The following is a 25,095-nucleotide window of genomic DNA, read 5'->3' as shown; positions in this document are numbered from 1 at the left end:
CAACGTTGGATGACCATTGGATTTTGGTTGTAAATGAAAGTTTGTCTGACGTCCTAACCTAACGTTGGTTAGACGTCAGAACCTGATGTTGCTTTGACGTCGTAACCTGATGTTGGTTTGACATCTTAAACTAACGTCGATTCAACGTTAATCTCTGATGTTACATAGACGTTGATTAAAGGTTAGACTCCCAACGTTGGATACCAGTTGTATTTTGGTTGTAAATGAAAGTTTGTCTGACGTCCTAACCTAACGTTGGTTAGACGTCAGAACCTGATGTTGCTTTGACGTCGTAACCTGATGTTGGTTTGACATCTTAAACTAACGTCGATTTAACGTTAATCTCTGATGTTACATAGACGTTGATTAAAGGTTAGACTCCCAATGTTGGATACCAGTTGTATTTTGGTTGTAAATGAAAGTTTGTCTGACGTCCTAACCTAACGTTGGTTAGACGTCAGAACCTGATGTTGCTTTGACGTCGTAACCTGATGTTGGTTTGACATCTTAAACTAACGCCGATTTAACGTTAATCTCTGATGTTACATAGACGTTGATTAAAGGTTAGACTCCCATCGTTGGATACCAGTTGTATTTTCGTTGTAAATGAAAGTTTGTCTGACGTCATAACCTAACGTTGGTTAGACATCGTAACCTGATGTTGGGTTGACATCTTAAACTAACGTCAATTTAACGTTAATCTCTGATGTTATATAGACATTGATTAAAGGTTAGACTCCCAACGTTGGATACCAGTTGTATTTTCGTTGTGAATGAAAGTTTGTCTGACATCATGACCTAACGTTGGTTAGACGTCATAACCTGATGTTGGTTTGACATCTTAAACTAATGTTGATTTAATGTTAATCTCTGATGTTACGTAAACGTTGATTAAAGGTTAGACTCCCAACGTTGGATGTTGAAAAAGAAAGTTTGTCTGACGTCATAACCTAACGTTGGTTAGACGACATAACCCGATGTTGGTTTGATGTCATAACCTGATGTTGGTTTGACATCTTAAACTAACGTTGATTTAATGTCAATCACTGATGTTACTTAGACGTTGATTAAAGGTTAGACTTCCAACGTTGGATACCGGTTGTATTTTGGTTGAAAATCAAAGTTTGATTGACGTCATAACATAACATTTGTTTGATGTCAATCTCTAATGTTATGTAGACGTTGATTAAAGGTTAGACTCCCAACGTTGGGTTTTTAAGTTTGATTGACGTCATGACCCAACATTGGTTTGATGTCAATCTCTGATGTCATGTAGACATTGATTAAAGGTTAGACTCCCAATGTATTTTTGTTGAAAAGTAAATCGGATTGACGTCATAAGGCAAACATTGATTTGATGTAAGCATCTGATGTTATCTTGACATTGAATTTTGGTTGGTCTCCTAACGTTGGATAAAAGTTATTTTAGTTGAATAAAATTGGACTGACATAATCCAACGTCAGCTTGATGTTAATCTCAGATGTTATGTAGACGATTACTGGTTCAACTCCAAATTTGGATACAAGTTCTAATTTGGTTAAATGAACATAACCCAACGTTGGCAAGACGTCATCCTCCAATGTTGGTTAGACATGTAAGCAAGAGGTGCATTGCTGTCAAAACCCAACATTAGGTTGACATCAATGACCAAAGTTGGAAATGCAAAACATCAGGGCGTGAAAACCAACGCTAACATCACATCAACTTCCAGACATATGACAGTATGACACCAAATTGTGTCAAGTACTGAATAGTGAATAGAGGGTAGCTCACACAGCAGTCACTAGGTCTGATTAAGCTTGATCCAGAAAAGAACATAACAGTTCACCTTTTTTTTACCTTAACACTGGACAAATAAAGAAATACATGAAATAATAGCACAGCCTACCTCAGAGAGAACTTCCAGACAGTTTCCTTTTTACTTGCATATGTCCCACAACAACAACAAAATTATTAATAAAATATATTCCGGTGTGTTCACAACAAAAATATAATAATTAAAAAATATAATCCAGTGAGTTCACAACAACAACAAAAATTATTTAAAAAAATATATTCCGGTGAGTTCACAACTACAAAAAATAATTTAAAAAATGTATTCCGGTGAGTTGCCAGATTAAACTGTAGGTCCAAACAGAACTACCAAGATCCCCCAGAATTCACAGTGTCAGTTCAATCAGTTCTGAGTGCATGCGTTTGTGTCCCCTGCTGCCTCCTCTTGCCTGCATGTCCAGTGAGCTACCAGGTTTTAGGTCCAACCAGAACTAATTCAAGTTATATCAGTCCATAGTGTCCCTCTTGAAATGGACAGTTCCCCTGTGTCTCCCGCCTCTGCTGCTTTAGGTTGTCCTCTGCTTCTGGGTTGAACGTCATGACGGCATCTGTAGAAAAAGAGAATACAAAATATGTAACATGCTGTCATAACCTTACACCACCACATTGTCATGTTTTGCAAATTAAATTATTTACAGGTGTGTCTACAAGGTCACAATGCATACAAAAACTTGAAAACTTCACATCATGTTCACCCTCATAACCTTAAAATAACAAGAGTTCAGTTGGTTAAGCAGGCCCTCACCCAGAAGAATTAAATTGTAAGACACTGAAAACCACAGAACACCCAAACCTTATACTGTGTTATGCTGTGCATTACTTCTTACTTACTTAAAAAGCTTGGTCACAGAGGTGCTTCTTCTCTCCATCCTCTCAACGACTGGACCCAAGCAGACACATCACGCCAGCTAAGAGAGAGAGAAGAAAGAAGGAAATAGGTTAGACCAGGGTTTCCTAAAGTGGGTGCTGTTGCACCCTAGGGTGCCTTGATGCCAGTCCAGGGGTGTCTCAGAATAATCTGATCATCAATATCACTACATCAATATCAGTTCACTAAGTAAAACTGACCTGATTTGTGAGGAGTTATTTTTCCATCTACGGCCAACTCTCTTCTGCAAAAATAGCAGATCTACAAGCTCACAACATGTCACGACGCGCTGTGAGCTTGTAGATCGGCTATTTTTGGTGAACCTTCCTCCCAGAATAGGGATGCTGGGGTTCAAGTGGTTAAACATAAAGTATAAAGTTATTTTCAGTCAGTTCTAATGGAAACTGATATTTCTCCAATGGTGTAAGATTCAAAATATTTACAGTGTACTTCAAGGGTGCTGTGGATTAAAATATTATTTACAGGGGCGAGGTGACCCGAGTCAAAAATGTTTGAAACCCCCTGGGTTAGACACCAAATCAAAGACACTTGCCATTGTATCAAAGGGAAGGACATGTTTTGCCCAATTACATTATTTACAGATTGGTGTGTGCCAATTGTCTGTCCTTGGTCAACATGAAGTTACCTTGTATTGCTCTAAAATACATCAGTCTTCTCCAAAGCCACCTTCCTTTTCCCCCTTCATGTGGTTACCGAAGAGCCTGAAGAAAAACATATTACATTTTTGTGAACAATATAGTAGGGTAAGGTTCTTTTGTAAACATGGCATATAATCTCTTGATCCCTTGTTGATCAGGTGGCCCAGGGTGGTCCGCTTTTTTAAACCCTCTACACCAAATCTGCTCAGCAACAGCAGGTCTAAGCTACATTCATGCAAAATTGTATTTATTTATTTTCACATAATTTTCACATATCATGACATTGTCATAAGAGGGGGTTCCAGTGGTTAAGCTGCGAAAAAATGAAAACATGCAGACAGGCCATCGCCTAGAATAATTAAACAAATAATTATGCAGACACTGAAAACCACATCACACAAGGGTTAATTCATATTGTATGTTGAAACATGCAGAGAGGGAAGCAAGCACATCTCCAAAGATTTACAGGTGCCGAACCAAGGAATATATAATATACACACCATGGAAGGAGGAGGTTCACACACTGTTCCAGAGCTCCAGTAAATAGTTTATTAGGATAGAATAATAACTATTTACCGGAGCTCTGGAACAGTGTGCGAACCTCCTCTTCTTCCATGTTGAAACATGCACTTTATACTGTGACTCATATAAAGCCTACCAAGGTCTTAAAAGCTTGGTCATCACAGAGATGTTGCTCCTCTCGCCATCCTCTATCCTGTCAACCACTGGCACCAGGTCCGAAAGGACTATCAGACACGTCACGCCACCTGAGAGAGAAAGAGAGGTTAGACACCCAATCAAAGCGTTATAATGTTCCATCGCACAACAGTTTGTAGATTGGCTATTTAGTACAAAACAATGATCAGACTACCTGGTTGTTATCTCCCAAGAGTAGAAACCACCATGTCTATCCCAAAGGAAAGGCGGGACAAGCACAGCAGACACCTGAGAGAGAGAGAGAGGGAGAAGTGAAAACAGACTAGTGACTAGTTCATACATGTTTGCTTCCACATAAGACAGGACTGGACACTGCGTCACAAGAACAAGCAGCCACCCAACGTACGGCACCTGAGACACAGAGAGAAAGGAAATAAAATCAGCACAAAAAGAAAGGAAACTTGACTTCGGTCCATTATCTCCCCTTTAATAATACCAATTTGTATTGTTTTATATCATTTTTATCATTGATTCGTCACCTTTACAACAAAGTACAGCTTGTAAGCATCGGGCATTCGAGGCATGAGCTACACAACCTAACGTGTGGGTAGCGCCGATCAAGGTTTTGCCAAAATGGCTTGCAATATTGTTCTGCTGGCATTTACTCTCATTGTGGGCTTCCCTGACACTGAGCTTAAAATTAACAAAGTGTAAAAATGGTCAACATGTGTTGTTTTTTCTTTTCCTTATTACTGTGGGAGAGTGCAATCATTCAATCATTAAAGGGGAGATATAATGGACCGAAGTCACAAAAATAGCTGATCTACAAGCACACACAATGTGAGGCTGTAGAATGGCTTCTCAGTTCAAATAAATCATTATTAATTAAGTAAATTACCTGGTTGGCTTAGCTCCCAGGATCACCTCATACCACCACAGAGACACCTCATGTAACAGAGAGAGAGTGAAAAAGGAAATGAATAGGTTAGATTTTATCATACTCCATCAAACAACAATGTTGCATTAGACACAAAATTATCTACAAGAACACATTGCATAATATGAGCATGTACAGTATATTATTTAGTACTTGACTAGTTCCTGCAGTGATTGGCTGCAGTAGATTGGCATTCAGACATGTTTGTAACACCTGTGAAGTGCAGCTTTGGCAGTACAGGGTAAGAAGAGAAGGAGAAGTCTCATGCAAAAGTCATGCTGTATTCTATATTGGATCTTGGATATTATACCACAGGATGAAGATACCTTTTATTTTCCTATTGTGGATTACTACTGGATTTCCTGGATTAAAAAGGACTTTGCTAAAGGGTGGTAAGAGGAGACTTAACCTACCATATTGCATAGACTGGTTTTCTTTTCGACGTTGGAATTTTCTGTTGACAGAAGAAAAACAAAAGTTGAAAGACTACAAAATACATTACAAATGAGCCATGTACCACACACACACACACACACACACACACACACACACACACACACACACACACACACACACACACTCCTGTTAATCACTTCTAGCTCCCACTCCCACTTTGAGAACCATGGCACAAAATCAGTGTTTGTCAATTATGCATTTGAGCCATGGACCACCATTTAGTGAGATTTAGCCTCTCAGTCTCATACCTAATAATTTAGGAATACAGATCATGTGTAAAAAATAATTTAGCTTGTACATTTGGTTTGATTTTACAGTAATTAAAAGATCTATAGGGGTCCATTTGGTTATCAACTCCCCATCATTTAGCTGGGGACCACCTGGAAGGCTGGAACCAACCTAACATTACTAAACAAACACTATATAAATAGCAATGATTACTGTCACAATAACACTATTTAACTGCTGAATAAATAATGGACCTTGGAAACATTATATAATGGAAACTTTTTTACAGGAATGAGGGTTCCTGTCACATATTAAAAGGGGTCTGCAGCCAAATAGTCATTTTGGATTTTGGGGTCCTTGACATGAAAAGGGCTGAAAACACTGGAGTATGAATTGTAAATAGTGAAGTTGTAAAAAGTACTGGAAGCAAAAGCAATCAATTAAAATAGCTTTACATACCTGTGTCATCTCCCTGCTCCAAAACTCCTTCTCTGTGTGCAAAAAGTCTCCATAATGTAGATTTAATCCCACAAATAGACTGGCAGCAACCTATCTTCCTGTTCAACAATCAACAGTGATTTTATTTAGTTTAGTTTTATCTTAAATCACTTTTAGACAAGCAGCTCTCAATGCTTGCTGTTGGTGACAAACGTAACTGCTGTGGGCTGTTTGGATTCAAAGTGGGGGTGTGCTCTCAGCAGAGCCAGTGGTAGCTGGCCACATCACAGTCACATGACACACAGCCAATCAGGCATTTGCAATTGCATTGTGGGCAGTGTAGTTGATTTTCAAACTGCTTTCCATAAACACACATATATTGTGTTCCTCTCTGTAACTACAAAGATGGCTCCCTTCATCTTTCATATGTTTCCTCCAAACTATAATATCCCAAAAGATAGGCATTAAAATGTGTTTTAATCAGATTTAATTACAGATGATAATTTGCTTGTATAACCAATGTCTGCCCAACATTATTTTACTAACGTCCACATAACGTTGAAGTCTAACATCATCAGACGTTGATATTTGGTTGGTTTTAGGTTGTGTTGGTAACTAACCAATAACCAACGTCTGTTCAACGTATTATCCCAACGTCAGGTTGACGTCAGGATGATGTTTTTATTGTATTATACTCATTTCAAGCAGGATAGTTTTATATTAAGCTTCTGAAGCATTGAGGAATACAGTATGGTAGTGGATCTCAAACATTTCAAAGAAGAAACATTTCCATTAGAGAAGATTTTGATGAGTCAAGCAGTGATTCTCAACTATTTTAATTGCAAGAACCCCAGTTTGACATGCATTAGTCTAAGTACGGACCTCCATTTTATGGCATTTCTATCTGAGACCCCAATTTATTGTAAAATCAATGTTAATGGGTCCATTTTGGTTCCATTTGTACACTCTATGAGTTACCCATAAGGGTCCATTTCATTCCTAACTATCATTTAGCAGGGGACCCCCTGGAACTCCCTCAAGGACCCCACTTCGAGAACAAATGCAGTTAATATCAGGTTGCCATTCCATATATCTTTACTGTTTTTAAACCATTAAGACATAAGGTCGATACCTTCTAAAGCCTGACCTAAGTTTTCAGAAAAAAACGCCTGAGGGATAAAACAGGGGTTCCCGTCCATAATGGGTTGTGTATGTTGGGCTGATTTGTACACTTTGTTCTATGTCACATCTATAATGTTTTACATTGATAAACTTCATAGTTAATAGTATGCGGTATTAAACTGTGGATACCCCAGGCTGGCTTGCGGTGGACATTTTTGTCTGAATGATATTTTTGCCATGGAGTGGACAATAATGTTACCAGTAGCACACAAAGAGCCAGTCTCAAATGTCTACTAGCACAGTGGTTCTCAAAGCAGGTTGAGAGGGACCTCAAAGTTCCTTGAATGCGGTCCAAATCGAACATTACAGGTCTGTAACTCTGAGAGTGTATGGAACCAAATGGACCCATAAACACTCTCAGAGTTATGGGTCCTTAAAAATAATAATAATACAAATAAATTGAGAACCACTGTACTAGTGGAATATAGTGTCATACATATCCTGAAGAAACCCTGGAGACTGGGACAGAAATTTAGTCTCATGATCAAAATTACAACATTGTTATTTAAAAACAAAATCTAAAATCTACCATGGTCAAAGGCAAGTCTCGCCACATGTGTCAATGTACAGACATTGATGATCCCTGTGCCAGGAGATATTATGGGATATGTTGTTTTTATCTTTAAATGGGTATATCCCATTTGATGGTGTCCCATAGATGTTCAACAATGACCTATTACAGCTGAGGTCAAGACCTTTCCATTAACAGTTAGCCATTTCTAGCCTATGTAAGCCCTTCTGTGGCTGAATGATATGCCTTTAATCATGGACTCTAGGCAAGATTCAGAGGTCATTGTCACAGCATTCTGCTGTGTACTGTTAGATAAGCATCATGGTGTGCCTATCTGTCTGTCTGTCTTTCTCTCTTTATCGCCCGAGTTTAGGCCACAATGCATTTTGTTATACCCCCACTGAAGAAATATAGGCCTACTTGTCCTCCAAAATTCCTGTCATTTCAGATTAGATACACTAGCTCTTATTTAGGATTCAAAACATTGAAATTGAAATGGTCTTGGACTTTAAGGACAACCCACATTCATTTATAATCGGCACTGTTGCGGCCTATCTTTAGTTTTTTGTTGAGCCAATGTAATGGTACGCTGGACCAATGAAGTGGCTAGTGTCCTCAGGGGTTGCTTATCAAGGAACTTTGACATTCTTGCTAGATACCTTGTTCACTATGTCCATGCCAATAAACTCCCCCGTTATACTGGTCTTGTTCACATCCAAGATTAACTGAATGCTCATGCTTACCTGTAACTACCATTACATTCAAGAGAGACACTGATAGTCAATGAATGCTATAATCCAAATTAATTTAATTTCATAAACATTCAGATGTCCCTAACTGTAATGACACCTTACTGTCCCTTAAACTGCATACTTTATGTGGTCTTTAACCAGAGATGTTCTGTTTTTATCCCCAGCAAAGCATAATCCTTTGCAATGCATACAGCATTGTAAGTTAAGCAGTCAACCTGACGTTGGGATAATAAGTTGAACAGACGTTGGTTATTGGTCAGTTACCAACAAAACCTAAAACCAACCAAATATCAACGTCTGATGATATCCGACAACAGCATGTCAGTGATTCAACATCAGCCTGATGTTGGGAAAACACGTTGAACACACGTTGGTTATTTGTTAGTTACCAACACAACCTAAAACCAACCAAATATCTACGTCTAATGATGTTAGACTGCAACGTTGTGTGGACGTTGTCATGATAACGTTGGGCAGACATTGAGGTTTGGTCAAAAATCCGACAAGAGCATGTCATTGTTCGACGTCAATATGACGTTGGGATTATACGTTGAACAGACGTTGGTTATTGGTTAGTTACCAACACAACCTAAAACCAACCAAATATCTATGTCTAATGATGTTAGACTGCAGCGTTGTGTGGACGTTGTCATGATAACGTTGGGCAGACATTGAGGTTTGGTCAAAAATCCGACAAGAGCATGTCAGTGTTCGACGTCAATATGACGTTGGGATTATACGTTGAACAGACGTTGGTTATTGGTTAGTTACCAACACAACCTAAAACCAACCAAATATCTATGTCTAATGATGTTAGACTGCAGCGTTGTGTGGACGTTGTCATGATAACGTTGGGCAGACATTGAGGTTTGGTCAAAAATCCGACAAGAGCATGTCAGAATTCGACATCAACCTGACGTTGGGATTATACGTTGAACAGACGTTGGTTATTGGTTAGTTACCAACACAACCTAAAACCAACCAAATATCAACGTCCGATGATGTTAGACTTCAACGTTATGTGGACGTTAGTAAAATAACGTTGGGCAGACATTGAGGTTTGGTCTAATACCGACAACAGCATCTGACCCTAACGTCAACCTGAAGTTGGGATAATACGTCGAACAGACGTTGGTTATTGGTCAGTTACCAACACAACCTAAAACCAACCAAATATCAACGTCTGATGATGTTAGACTGCAACGTTGTGTGGACGTTGTCATGATAATGTTGGGCAGACATTGACGTTTGGTCAAATATCAGACAAGAGCATGTCAGAATTCAACATCAATATGACGTTGGGATAATACGTTGAACAGACATTGGTTATTGGTTAGTTACCAACGCAACCTAAAACCAACCAAATATCAGCGTCTGATGATGTTAGACTGCAACGTTGTGTGGACGTTGTCATAATAACATTGGGCAGACATTGACGTTTGGTCAAATATCAGACAAGAGCATGTCAGTATTCGACGTCAAGATGACGCTGGGATAATAAGTCGAACAGACGTTGGTTATTGGTCAGTTACCAACACAACCTAAAACCAACCAAATGTCAACGTCTAATGACGTTAGACTGCAATGTTGTGTAGACGTTATTATAATAACGTTGGACAGACACTGAGGTTCAGTCAAATATCCGACAACAGCATGTCAGTGATTCAACATCAGCCTGATGTTGGGAAAACACGTTGAACACACGTTGGTTATTCGTTAGTTACCAACACAACCTAAAACCAACCAAATATCTATGTCTAATGATGTTAGACTTCAAGGTTATGTGGACGTTAGTAAAATAACGTTGGGCAGACATTGAGGTTTGGTCAAAAATCCGACAAGGGCATGTCAGTGTTCGACGTCAACATGATGTTGGGATAATAGGTTGAACAGACGTTGGTTATTGGTTAGTTACCAACGCAACCTAAAACCAACCAAATGTCAACGTCTGATGATGTTAGACTGCAACGTTGTGTGGACGTTAGTAAAATAATTTTTGGGCAGACATTGAGGTTTGGTCAAAAATCCGACAACAGCATGTCAGTATTCGACGTCAACCTGACGTTGGGATAATACGTTGAACAGATGTTGGTTATTGGTTAGTTACCAACACAACCTAAAACCAACCAAATATCTACGTCTAATGATGTTAGACTGCAACGTTGTGTGGACGTTGTCATAATAACATTGGGCAGACATTGATGTTTGGTCAAAAATCCGACAACAGCATGTCAGTATTCGACGTCAAGATGACGCTGGAATAATAAGTCGAACAGACGTTGGTTATTGGTCAGTTACCAACACAACCTAAAACCAACCAAATATCAACGTCTGATGATGTTAGACTTCAACGTTATGTGGACGTTAGTAAAATAACGTTGGGCAGACATTGAGGTTTGGTCTAATACCGACAACAGCATCTGAGTATTCAACGTCAACCTGACGTTGGGATAATACGTCGAACAGACGTTGGTTATTGGTCAGTTACCAACACAACCTAAAACCAACCAAATATCAACGTCTAATGACGTTAGACTGCAATGTTGTGTAGGCGTTATTATAATAACGTTGGACAGACACTGAGGTTCAGTCAAATATCCGACAACAGCATGTCAGTGATTCAACATCAGCCTGATGTTGGGAAAACACGTTGAACACACGTTGGTTATTCGTTAGTTACCAACACAACCTAAAACCAACCAAATATCTATGTCTAATGATGTTAGACTTCAACGTTATGTGGACGTTAGTAAAATAACGTTGGGCAGACATTGAGGTTTGGTCAAAAATCCGACAAGGGCATGTCAGTGTTCGACGTCAACATGATGTTGGGATAATAGGTTGAACAGACGTTGGTTATTGGTTAGTTACCAACGCAACCTAAAACCAACCAAATGTCAACGTCTGATGATGTTAGACTGCAACGTTGTGTGGACGTTAGTAAAATAACGTTGGGCAGACATTGAGGTTTGGTCAAAAATCCGACAACAGCATGTCAGTATTCGACGTCAACCTGACGTTGGGATAATACGTTGAACAGATGTTGGTTATTGGTTAGTTACCAACACAACCTAAAACCAACCAAATATCTACGTCTAATGATGTTAGACTGCAACGTTGTGTGGACGTTGTCATAATAACGTTGGATAGACATTGAGGTTTGTCCAAAAATCCGACAACAGAATGTCAGTATTCGACATCAAGATGACGTTGGGATAATACGTGAACAGACGTTGGTTATTGGTCAGTTACCAACACAACCTAAAACCAACTAAATATCAACGTCTGATGATGTTAGACTTCAACGTTATGTGGACGTTAGTAAAATAACGTTGGGCAGACATTGAGGTTTGGTCAAAAATCCGACAACAGCATGTCAGTATTCGACGTCAACCTGACGTTGGGTTAATAGGTTAAACAGACGTTGGTTATTGGTTAGTTACCAACACAACCTAAAACCAACCAAATGTCAACGTCTGATGATGTTAGACTGCAACGTTGTGTGGACGTTAGTAAAATAACGTTGGGCAGACATTGAGGTTTGGTCAAAAATCCGACAACAGAATGTCAGTATTCGACGTCAGGATGACGTTGGGATAATACGTTGAACAGACGTTGGTTATTGGTCAGTTACCAACACAACCTAAAACCAACCAAATATCAACGTCAATTGACGTCAAATTAATACGTTGATACAACGTTGGAAGTTGACGTTGGTCCAACGTTGGATTTTGGTTAGCTGACGTCGCGACCTAAATCCAACCAAAAATCAACGTCAACGGACGTCGTGTGCCAGCTGGGTAGACCACAGTTTCCTGTGGCTCGCGGACACATTTCTATGGTCCCTTAAATTGTTGTTCCCTAGATTTCTTTTTTAATTATTAGGCTATTATTTCAAACCCTTTTCAAGATTTTCATGAAAAAAAGAAGAACAAAAAAATCAATAAAATAAAAATCTAAGAAATTCCATAAATTAGAAAACAAAAGTTTAAGAAGTTGTGAAAATAGCCGATCTACAAAGCTCACAACGGAATTTGTTGTGAGCTTGTAGATCTGCTATTTTCACTAGGGTCCCAGGCAAAAGTCAAATTTCTCTTTTGAAAAAATTGAACCATTACAGGCCAGGTCTATTTGTATTTGTATTTGGAACCATCCTCAACGAGCCCAGAGCGAGGGTCCCTGCCTCTTCTCTGGACCCTGAGTAGGCCTACCACTGGTGGTTCTCAACCTTTTCAGGCTTGCGACCCCCAAAATAATCATATTTTAACTGGGGACCCCCACCATGACGAGCACTAAGAGTTGAGGATTTACAGATATACACACACACACACACACACACACACACACACATTATGTGTGTGCTACATTCCTGAAGATTTCTACTGTGCTTTTCAATCACTTATTAGTCACTCATATGCTCTTATTTTGACGTCCAACTGGTCGGTTAGTTGTTTGACGAGCATAGGCTGACACTGAACGACCATCAAAAGAAGAAAACAAATCTAACTAGAAGCAGTGCTCTTCCGAGCACAGGTCTCCACCAGGCCAGGCGTCCTGGTGGTGCCACTGTATAATAGGCCAATGTAAAAAGGGTGGCATATGTTCTTCACCTTAGACCTTTCATGGCAATCGGACGCTGCATGCATGATTTGAAGCATTGTGTTCCAAAAATGTGTTTTGCTAAAGTCTACCTGATGGTGGCGCTATAACAGCCCAATGTGAAAAAGGTAGCATTTGTTCCTTGACCTAGTGGGAATATGTGTGGCAAATTTCACACTAATCGCAAGCTGCGTTGATGATTTGAGGCATTTTGTTCAAAAACGGAGCAATCCTGCAAACTTTGGAAGCCAATATTAGCCAATTAGGATGGAATATGAAATATCAGACGGATCGGACTTGATCACATGACTATAGAGATACTGTGTACCAATTTGCATGATTTTTGGATAAAATCTCAAGGAATAATAGGAAAAAATGTGTTTTACATAAGTCGGCCTCCTGGTGGCGCTATAAAAGGCTGATGTGAAAAATGCAGGGAAAGGGTTTTTCCTTGGCCTCTAGGGAATGCGCTTACAAAGTTTGAAACTGATCGATGGAGTTATAGGTAAAACCACAAATCGCCCTGTTATAGCGCCACCATGAGGCTGATTTCAAAAATTTTAAGTGGCATTTCTTCTTCGACCTAGTGGGAACGTGTGTGCGCGATTTCATGATAATTGCACTTTGCGTTTGGGATTTGAGGCATTTTGTACCAAACGGCTCAATCCTACAAACTTTGGAATCCAATCTTAGCCAATCAGGATGGAATATGCTAAATCGGACAGATCCGTGTCGATCACATGACTGTGGAGATACTATCTACCGATTTGTAGGATTTTTGGACAAAATCTGTAAGAGTAGTGCACAGAAATGTGTTTTGCGAACATCGGCCACTAGGTGGCGCTAGAAAAGGCCCATTTGAAAAATTAAGGGCAGAGGTTCTAGATTGGCATCCAGGGAGTGTGTGTGCTCACTTTGGCAGCGTCCGGGCCAACGGCGACTGAGATTAGCTGCTCACAAACTGCGAGGACGCACGGACGGACGGACGCACGGACGGACGCACGGACGGACGCACGGACGGACACACGGACGGAGGGGAAAACATACTCTCCCTCAGCCTTCGGCTGGTGGAGACAACTAGAAAAGAAAATTTCGAAGAAATTTTAAGTGTGCCTGCAGCTCGCTAAGTGTGTGCAACCTTGTATGTGTTAACATTAGCATCTTTGTTAGCATTAGCATTTGTTAGCATTAGCATGTGTTAGCATTAGCAATATGGTTTCTTGTTTTTAAGAAATAGGCTCCTCCCACAAGTTCCGCAAGGCGATTACGTTGTCCCGTCGCTCCCGAGATCGTTTGTGTTTCGTTTTGAGAGGGTCGTTCCCCCTGAAAAACACGTTTTGGCATGAAACGGTTACGTTTTGCGCGTTTGTGGTGCCCCCTATGGGTCGAAGTGGAAATGCTTTTGGGTATATGTTCAGTATAGCGCCCCCCACTTGTGGTTAAAATTTGGTGTTGACTGGATGTTTCGTTTGTGATTTATGGCTACTTCTTACAAAATGGGCTCCTCCCGCTAACTTTGGAACCCTGTTACGTAAGAACGGTATGGACTATCAAAATATCGTTTAAATATGTTTATCGCATGAGTCCATAGATCGTGTGTATCGATTTTTGTGACATTTGGAGAAAATATGTAGGAAAAGGAGCAAAAAGTGTGTTTTGAAGAAAATTCAAAATGGCGGAAAATCTATCCTGACGCAAATGGGCGTGGCCTATATGAGGAGATGCGTCATGACCCAAGGAATCCAGGGGAAAAGGAATTTTAATTTTCCGACCCACGGTTCAAGAGTTACAGGCCGAAAGGTAAAGTGGACTGTTATAGCGCCACCATGAGGCCAACTGACGAAATTATTTTTTATTTAATCCTTGATATCATTATAAATCTCCTCTCCAAGTTTTGAAACTGTAGCCCCTATGGTTTGCGAGAAAAGAAATATTGAATGTGAGTTTTTGCGATTCCCATTATAAGTCAATGGGTAAAATTAATTCACTAATAAATTAATATCAATTAAACTATACAACTTTTCTCTTAGAAAAGTAATAGCACACCATTCCCGGCCGAGCCGCACGTTTTGATGTATATATTGCGGCGGTGGCGTAAATTGTGCGGCAGTTATTAGCGCACCAAATTTGCAAGGAACTTAATTAATTAATTAAGTATGGCGGATTACAATAAGTGTTTTGCCATTGCATGGCAGGCACACTTAACTAGAACTGCACTCTGTCGAGGTGCCAACTTGCATCTTGTGCACGTGCCAGCAGAGCGTGCCATGATGTATGCCCTTGCTGGCCTCATCGGCTTTTAATGAAGACATTTACCAGGAATGCTCTTATAGGCCTATACCAAACTCACCAGTGGCATCGCCAGGAATGCTGGTCCCTCATTGGCTGTTAATGATGACGTTTCCAGAGATGCTGGTCCCTGATTGGGCTACGGTCTTCAACAAGAGGAGACACTGACATACATACTTGCTTGCGCAGTCAACTATGATTATCAAGCAGGCACTGACACTAAGGCTTGCTCACCTAAAATATAAATAAAACTTTGGGGCAGGTGAACTTTGCTTTCAGGTTGCCCGACCGGGCAAGTGCTCATTTGAGAGGGGACGCAACCGTCTATAAACACAACACCAGATATCTGTCTAAACACCTGAACGTGGCCAACGCGCTGGTCTTCTGCTCTGTGGAATGTAACAAGTGTGCAACCATAGACATATTCAATTAGAGCCATGTAGGTATTTGGATTTTGAGGTACTATTGATGTATGACATTTTTTATAGCGCAGCCCCAGAAAGTAAAGAAATAAGTGTTAAATTGAGTCGTAATTAAAATATTACCTATCATTCTATAATGGACAATTTACCTTTCGGGCAAGTGGGCATGACCTTCGGGCAAGTAGAACATGACCTGTAATTGCCCGACGGGCAAGTGCCTCTGAGACCTTGGTGTCAACCCCTGATTAAGGCATTTGTATGGCCTACTATTTTAAAATATTATAGTTTTGTACACCTCTTTCCTCGGAATAGTTGCGAGAGAAAGGCGTTGTGCGCCCTATAGATGCATAGGCATACACCACCACCAAGCACAGTTTGTTCTTTGCAGATTTTATTTGTTTCTCAAATACAGTAGAGTTAATGTACAGAAGAACAAAGAATTTTGTCAAGAACTGTACAATATTTACACAAAGACTTTCCTTTTTTCTTTCTTTTTTTTTTTGGAAAATTAGATTGTTTCCAAAATAAGTCATAGTATGCACAAACATCAAAATGATAAAAATGAAATGACTATTTTCCTCTTTAAATATTACTTATTTATACTCCACCCTGTGTGGGGAATGGATAGTTATTTCTTTTTCTTTGAAACCTGCATGGTTTTCGTGACTGAACTGAAGCACTACAATGTTAAAAGTTTCAAATATACTTTCCCATTCTCTTTTTACAGCCATACTGTATTTGATACTATATTTCTGTCTCGACTTCTGCTCTTTTGTATAGAAGAAAGGGGAAGACGGCTTGGATATGCGGTATTACGATGGTATATTTTAACCTGTGGAGAAAAGAAAAAGGTTATTTAAAATGGTTGGGGGGGGGGCAGCAAACCAGCACTTTGTGAGAGTTTATGTTAAAAACCTCATATAAATAATAAAAATGTGTTTATATATTATCACATAGCTGCCCGGCGCTGCCCCGTTTATGTAGCATAGAATGAGCGCGAGCGTTAATTAACACATTTCAAGTTGCGATTCTCTCCCGCCGCCGCCGACGTGTCCACGTGTTCACACTGCTCACAGCACTCTACAACGCAGGTTTTTTTCTTCTTTAAAAAGCATTCTCTCCCTCTTCCACTCTTTTCAAAAGCCAACCGCTAACGTTAAAGGTCTTTTCAAAAAAATAATTTATGTAAAAATTAAACAGTAATAGTTTCTCTTTAAACTATTGTCTTCTTGACACACAGTTACACGACGCCTCGCCACTTCTTCCTCCTTTTTGCGACTTGGTTGCTAATTAGCTCCTCCCGGTTCCCCGACGTTTCACCCTCGTGTCTCTTCTTCTTCTTCGCGACAATTGTCGACAGCTGTAGGGTGACCCTTGAACCAGTCGGGGGAGGGGCCCCCTACCACGCTCAAAGTAAGACCTTTCTTTATCGCAGTCTTTGAGCGACAACGAAAAAAAAGAAAAAAAAAAGAGAAGAAGAGAGGTCGGTGTCCAAGTTCCAACATGAATGGACCCCTTGTGTTCGACGAGGGCCCTGCAAAAATTCTTCCTCAGATCTGAAAGACTTCAAGGAGGGGGGGGGGGGGGGGGGGGTTCTGGAGGGGGAGGTGGGGGTGATGGGGCTATACAGCAGGGTCCATCTATTCCTGCTTTTTCTTTCCGAGTCTCTTTTCGCCCGTTTATTTCTTTTTTTTTCTCTCCTTCTCGTATCCTCTTCCTCCTCCCCTCCCCTGGCCTCCCCCGCTTCGGTTCCTTTTTTTCACGCCTTCTTGGTGCTGAATGTGAGCAGCTCGATGAAGGAGGCAAAGAGGCTGTCGAGCCAGCTCTGGTTGGCCATGCACTGCTGCACCACCTCCTCCTGGCCGGGGTCCTCCGTGGCCTGCTCGATAGTGTTGGTCTGGACAATAGGGGGAGGGGGGGGGGGGAGAGAAAAGATTCACATCACGAGTCGCGCATTGGGTCAAACAATAGGCACCCCTACATTATAATTTTCACTCCCAGCAGCACCTTATATTTATAGCATATCGTCGTTTTCGGGTGGAAACCTTGTATGTCCAAAACCGTTCGTTTTGTATTTATCATCTACAAAATGTACTAAACTAGTGAAAACAGCAGATCTACAAGCACACAATCGCGAGGCGTTGTGTGCTTGTAGATCGGCTGTTTTCACTAGTTTTGTGCGACAGTCTTGTATGATGAAGCAGGGCTTTGCTTTACCAAAAGACGTACACATTTGAAACTTGGAGATACGAGGTTTCTGCCCAACAGTGACGATATTTCAGTGATTATGTTGCGAGGAAAACGTTGAGATAACAGCCATTTTGGTTAGAACTGACTGAAAATAACTTTGTACTTCCAAGTTTAAAATGATACTAAATATTTTTTCAAGTGTCCAAATAAATTCCAAATATTATCAAATTATCTCGCGGCACCCCAGGGTGCCCCGTCACCCACTTTGAAAACCCCTGACTTATACAGTAAAGCTGTGGTTCTCAACCTTTTCAGGCCGTGACCCCCAAAATAATCATATTTTAACTGGGGACCCACCCCCCCACCCTGACCTGCTATTTCAGAAAAATCAAGTGTGCAAATTTCTGAATGTATATATATTTTTTTAAAGCAGGCATTTGTAACACAGATCCTTCTTTCTCTTGGTCCCTGGAACTAAATATTTTCAGATGAGGGTCCGTGGTCAAATACATATAATTCTAGGGGGTCCTTGACATGAAAAAGTTTGAGAACCACTGACAGATAAAAATAGCCTTTGTTATAAAAAATAGCCATGTTAATAACTGTTAGGATCTAGAAGACTTTTTTTCAGGTCTAAATGGGTTCAATTGCAAGAATAGGATAAATATCAAAGCACATCATGGCTTGGGAGAGGTAGGGCTGTCACGATTATGACATTTTACATGACGATTAATTGTCACTCAAATAATTGCGATTAACGATTTAATTGTGTTTTTGTCGTTGACAATGACATTCCTTTTTTTGGCTTTTAGGCTTTGAAGTTGCACATTGCAGATATGACACATAACCTAAATATATAAAGAAATTACTGACATATTTGAAAACTTTACACTTAAAAAAGAACATTGATATGTTCTTTTTTTTAAGTAGAAGTAGAAGTTCTCAACGCGATGCGACGAGTTGAGAGCTTGTAGATCGGCTATTTCCACTACTTTAAAAAAAAATATATATATATATATATATATGAACATTTTTCAACATGGAAACGATTATGACGATTATGAAAAATAGTTGCGATAAGACGATCATGTATAAATTGTGACAGCCCTAGGGAGAGGGGGACCTTACCTCTTTTTTGCACTGTAAGAAGGTGTGGTATTTATAGTGATGCAGAGAGTGGTACAGACTGTAGATCCCGTACGTGTCAGTCGACAGCTTGAGGTCCTGAAAGCAGAGATTTTCACACGTTCAAATCAACATCAACACCAGTGTACTAACAGTACAGCACACACTGTAATTCTCTAGCAAATAAATGGACATTATATTTCAACACATGGACAAACCCGCACCTTGACATGAACACAGAGATTACACACACATTTATCGATAGACCAAGAGTAACTATATGGAATGGAAAAGTAATTAGACCCCTCCGTTTCATTTTCCCTCTTAAAATTGCTAAATACAAGGCACAAATACTTAGTTTCCATACAATCAATTATTTAGACTACAAAACGATTATCTGCGTTTTAAACGATACGATAAAAAAGCGGTACGATATATGCTTTTGCATATCGATATAGTAGATCATTGCAAATAAAAAAAAGATTTTTCAATTCTTACTTTATCGTTAGACCCCTACTAAATATATTGAATTATTTTGCAAACAAATACAAACTAGACTAAAATGTTAGGGAGGGACACTAGTCCCTCCCTAACATTTTAGTCTAGTTCTAGAAGAGTTCAGAGGAGGGAGAGAGGAGCACTCGTCAACAAATAAAGTTTCAAGAACTGGTCTTGGGTGCACGGCTCAGGGAACAAATGTACTTTAAGGAAATGCCAGCACTCACTTTTAATCTTTTTCCTTTTTATTTAATTCTTTAATTCTTATTTAATTCTTGCCTTCTTCAGCATGTATCTCAGATACACGCTGAAGAAGGCCCTGTTGGGCCGAAACGTCCGACTTGTGCTGCAGCTGCTGGGGCAAGAATTAAATAAAAAGGAAAAAGATTAAAAGTGAGTGCTGGTAGTTCTAGAAGAGATCCATTCAAACAGGAGTCATTTTATGTTTGGTTGCTTGCTGAAAATAGCAGATCTTGCAAGCTCACGACGCAGTCAGGGGTTTCTGGAAATTTGGAATTGAATTTTTTTAAGTAAGAATATTCAATCGTATATCAGCCATAATTTCATGATCGTGCATCTCTAATCGTAATGTTGATCGTAAACTTATCAGATGACTAAAATATGGCTAAAGCTAAATGAACTACTATTTAAAAGACTATGACGAAAACAACATCAAAATCTGCTGTCAAAATCAACACTGCTGCGAGCGACATTAAATCAGTTACCTGCGGTCTGGGAAGGGTCTTCTTCACTCGGTTGAGCGTCTTGCGGTTGTACGCGTCCCCGCTGAGCCGCACTCGCACCGCCCCGTTGTCCAGGGGGTCCACGAGGATCTGAGGGTAGGCATGCAGGACCTCCTGGCGAAGAGAAGAAGACAGGGGGAAGTCACATATCGGCACATGGGTGGTATTTTTATTACATTTCAATTTAGGCCTGAACGCAAATCTGTGTCACCTTAGATTTGAACCACGTTTAACCATTCTTTTATGCTTTAACTATTGAAAAATAGCAGATCTACAAGCTCACAACACGTCACACACTGTGACTCTTTTTAAGTCGTCAAATAGGTAATTCATTTCTTTGTATTTCATTTAGTTTGTGTGTCATATCTGCCATGTGCAACTTCAACGCCTAAAAGCCAAACAGAAACGTAACTGCCAACGACACAAGAAAAAGTTAAATCGTTAATCGCAATCATTGGAGCGACAACTAATCGTCGTGTAAAATGTCATAACTGTGACAGCCCTACATTCGATACCGACGGCAAGTTGCAAGACAGACAGTTGGACATTCCGAGCAGATTACCTGGTGCTGTGAGCTCATGCTGATCCTCCTCAACAGCCTCCTCTTCTGTTCGCTGAGGATGCTGTCAATCTTCCTCATCGGGGGGAGGTACAGCTCGTCTGAGAACCAATCGAGACAAAGCAAGGCCCGTGAGTCATGGCTTACAGGGGCGTCAATTGGGTATGGCAGGGGTATGCAGCTGCCATACCCTGGGTCCAGGTGGGAAAATAAAAGTTATTTTTAAATATAAATCCATGAATGTCTCTTTGTCTGATCTGTGCTTGTTATCGTGTTGTTAAATTACCGTACAGTAAAATAACTACAAATGCAAAATTTGGTCACTTTAACAAGGTATTATAATTATATTCTCCACACTTGTATTCTCCCCATCTTGACAAAATGGTATATTCCCAAGTTCCGCAGGTCAGCTGCACAGGTGCAATGCATTATTGTTAATTGTGGCACGTTTACTAACATGCCAAGTTTAGCTGCACTTGAACAACCGTTCCAGGCTGCCATATCCAGCCCAAGAAACCGTAGAAACAGGGGGGAAAAAATAAAATGTACTTCTTAAAATAAATGTATCATGCCTGTTGCTATAAGGTATGGCAACATGACTGGTGTCTTGCACGCGCGCGAAGGCGCGCATGCAAGACACCAATCATGTTGCCATACCTTTTTCTGAACCGACACCACTGATGGCTTAATGCGCCTGTCAGTACCAAAGCCAGAGGGCAGACTGCAAACCAGTTATTTCGGTGCTCCCGGTGCGTTAGCAGTTCCTTGTGCACCCTAGAACCTCGTCTGTCTGGTTTTCTGTGAGCGACAACAGTGTGACAGACCTACTACAGTATGGTCTTAAAATAATTGTCCAGAAATTCACATGGCACAATTAATGATGGCCATTCGGCGGGCTACCGAGTGCCATAAAGCAGGGGTTCCCAAACGTTTTTTGTCTCAGGGCACCCCATAAATATTTTTTTTTAATCCGAAGGCACCCCTACATTATAATTGTCACTCCCTGTTTATTTATCGATTTTGATGTTCGACCGTCCTGGGGATTGAGGGCGGGGGGAGGGGGGATAGGGGATGGGTTTTATTCCATCTCATTATAATGCACATTGATTTCTACATGTGATGTATACGTTTATTTGAGACTGTCTACCCACCTCTGGGCTATTTCCTTTTGAAAATTCAATTCAATAAAAAGATTTGAAAAGAGATAATTGTCACTCCCAGCACCTTATCTTTATAGCATATCGTCGGTGGAAACTTTGTATGTCCAAAACCGTTCATTTTGTATTTATCATCTATACTATAAAATGTACTAAACTAGTGAAAACAGCCGATCTACAAGCACACAACTGTGTGCATGTAGATCGGCTGTTTTCACTAGTTTTGTGCGACGAATGATGTATGATGAAGCAGGGCAAAAGACGTACATTTGAAACTCGGAGATACAAGGTGTCTGCCCGACAGTGACGATATCTTCAGCGATTATGTTGCGAGGAAAACGTTGAGATAATAGCCATTTTGGTTAGAACCGACTGAAAATAACTTGGTACTTCAAGTTTAAAATGATACTAAATATTTGTTCAAGTGTCCAAATGAATTCCAAATATTATCAAATCATCTCGCGGCACCCCTGGACAGCCGTCGCGGCACCCCAGGGTGCCCCGTCATCACCCACTTTGAAAACCCCTGCCGTAAAGCACCACTCGGTAATTGCCGGTTAGCGTTTGTCGACGACTTACTTAGGCTCTCACAGGTGTTCCGACATTACCTGGAAATGTCTGTGGAAAAGCAAAACCGCCGGCAATGCCTCCTCATGCCTCAGGAGGAGACAGCTGGCTCATCCACACTCCAGTCACGCACATTAGCTGCAGTGTACTCTCTCTCTCTCTCTCTCTCGCACATTTTAACCCATTCAAAACGGGTACACAATTTGTGTTTCATTATTTTATGCTTTAACTATTGAAAAATAGCAGATATACAAGCTCACAGCGCGGCACCGAGTGCCGCGCTGCGAGCTTGTAGATCTGCTATTTTTGAAAAATCGTGAAAATTTGAATTTTGACCCGATTCTATAAGGGTCTTTTGAATCCTTCTAAGATTTTTTGAAAAACCCTATGTTTCTGTGTCAGCAATCTGGCCAACCATCGTCAAAGAAAAGGTCCTTTTCACTTAGCTGATGCTCAGTTAGTCTGTTCTTGAGAGACTACTATGTCAGTGGTGCTCAAACCTTTTCATGTGAAGGACCCCCAAAATGATATGTATTTGGCCACGGACCCCCATCTCAAAATATTTAGTTCCAGGGACCCCCCAGAAGCAAAATTTGAGTTACAAACGCTCGCTTTGAAAATACATATATTCAAAGATTTGCACACATTTTCATGACTTTTTCAAAAATAGCAGATCTACAAGCTCGCAGCGCGGCACTCGGTGCCGCGCTGTGAGCTTGTATATCTGCTATTTTTCACTGGTTAAAGCATTCAATAATTCTAGGCCTAAATGCGTTAACGATTCGGAAAGTCCTCGCCAGCATTCAAACCGGGAGCAGGCAGCCCACTGGCAGCGTCTTCAGCTACTCATTCTGTCTTTGAAACACCCCGCCCCCCCACCCCTCCAGCACGCCAAGAGCTTTCGAAATAAGGCTCAGATTGTCAAATAAGTGATGAGTTCAGAACGCAGTGAGCAAACTTCTACCAGGGATTGAAGTGTGTGTGTGTGTGTGTGTGTGTGTGTGTGTGTGTGTGCGCGCGCGCGTTAGGGTGGATCTTAAATTACCTTTTTTAGATTTTCTTGAGTCTCACCCCCCAATTATGTTCCAATGTACAAAAAACTGCTTTGGTTAAAATTTGGTTGAATTTCAAGCATATTTAGAGGTAGCTCAATCAAGTCAAAGATTGTACATTTTATTGGTCAAAATCGAATTGCACTGTAGGAACATTTAAGTTATACATTACACATTATTCTTATACTAAGCACAGAAATTATATTTTTTAAGCTTACAAATCTAAACACAAATCTGATTACATGTTTGTCATACGTCAAACCAGAATTAATGTATTGTAGGAAATAGCAAAGCAAAGAATGACAATTTGCTATTTTTCATTTAACGTGCACAATGACATGTCTTTATTGCACACTCTTCAATCATACTCACAACATACAACAAGCACACAGCCCCACTTCCTTGTTTACCCCCAAAACCCCTGAAAGTCACTGCAGTATTTAATAGTAATTCAGTAGTTACTGATCAATTAAAGTTTGTTTACAGCTATCGGGATACTTGTGCCGATGGTTCTGCACAATTTGCAGCAAGTATTGGAGTTGGGACTCATCTTTAGTAATGAGACCACAATATTCTTGTATTAGGGCAACCCCACGCTCTGCATGATCATTGACAACATTCATCGCCTTCACTACAGCCAGAGCTTCTTGGTAGTCTACCCTGGGCTCCCACTCATCGGGATCAATGTCAAGGAAGTCATCTGGGAGATCCCTCATTTTGTGTTTCCCAAATTCAAGGTGCTTTTCAAAAGCACCTTGAATTTGGGAAACACAAAATCTTCAATGTTCTTCCTTGCAATTGTTCCAAGGTCAACAGTAATTCTCTTCATATGCCCCTGTTCATCATCTTCATTTCCATCTTTCATGGCTCTCACCATCAGCCTCTTTGTTTGCGCGCTCACTTGACTGTCAAACAATGCAAGTCCGACGATCTCTGGAGCCAAATACCAAGTGATTGGAAAACTTTTGAGAAGCAGCTTTAGACACCTCAGCATTTATTGATGAATATTCCAGCAACGATTTTAACAGCTGCCAAGTCATTTAGTGGAGCGCTGACAGCAACAGGTGCCATCATCCATGCCTTCACATAAATGCAAACTGCAAAAATGCACAAATCCATGCATGCTTTTTCTTCCCTGAGGGTCAGTTTAAATTGGCCATGAAACATCCAGATCTTCAAACAATAAATAACCTTTGCCATCCAACGGGCATGATGGGTAGCTCCTGGAGCTCTGAACCGGATACCTCAGGGGTCTTCAACGTTTTCAGGCCGGGGACCCCCAAACTGATGGGGAGATGGAGCAGGGTGGGTGGGTCGGGGCTACGACATATTTTTTATTTTAAACATGTACAAGTTACAGCGAGCAGGGTGG

The 25,095-nt window shown here is 40.5% G+C and overlaps 1 protein-coding gene and 1 long non-coding RNA gene across 2 annotated transcripts in view; both read right to left on the bottom strand.

Annotated features, from left to right (window-relative positions):
• Positions 1–1,897: 1,897 nt before the first annotated feature.
• On the bottom strand, positions 1,898–6,276 carry LOC308302764. The gene is made up of 8 exons (XR_013962960.1): positions 6,099–6,276; positions 5,369–5,409; positions 4,917–4,963; positions 4,233–4,306; positions 4,020–4,128; positions 3,349–3,424; positions 2,666–2,742; positions 1,898–2,382 (listed from the first exon to the last, which is right to left on the bottom strand). It is a non-coding gene; the product is annotated as an uncharacterized lncRNA (long non-coding RNA).
• A 9,949-nt stretch (positions 6,277–16,225) lies between these two features.
• LOC308303437 (proline-rich protein 12-like) overlaps positions 16,226–25,095 on the bottom strand; it is a 46,138-nt gene continuing 37,268 nt past the window's right edge. Inside the window, exons 17-20 of the mRNA XM_080747802.1 lie at positions 20,951–21,048; positions 20,371–20,502; positions 19,151–19,246; positions 16,226–17,729 (exon numbers count right to left, since the gene is read on the bottom strand). Of these exons, the coding sequence (XP_080603928.1) occupies positions 17,592–17,729; positions 19,151–19,246; positions 20,371–20,502; positions 20,951–21,048 (464 nt within the window). The 3' untranslated portion in view covers positions 16,226–17,591. The remainder of the gene's footprint in view (positions 17,730–19,150; positions 19,247–20,370; positions 20,503–20,950; positions 21,049–25,095) is intronic.

This window comes from Nannobrachium achirus, assembly GCF_963921795.1.
Source record: "Nannobrachium achirus genome assembly, chromosome: 18".
NCBI classification, from domain to species: domain Eukaryota; kingdom Metazoa; phylum Chordata; class Actinopteri; order Myctophiformes; family Myctophidae; genus Nannobrachium; species Nannobrachium achirus.
This window is presented reverse-complemented; position numbering and strand designations above follow the sequence as displayed.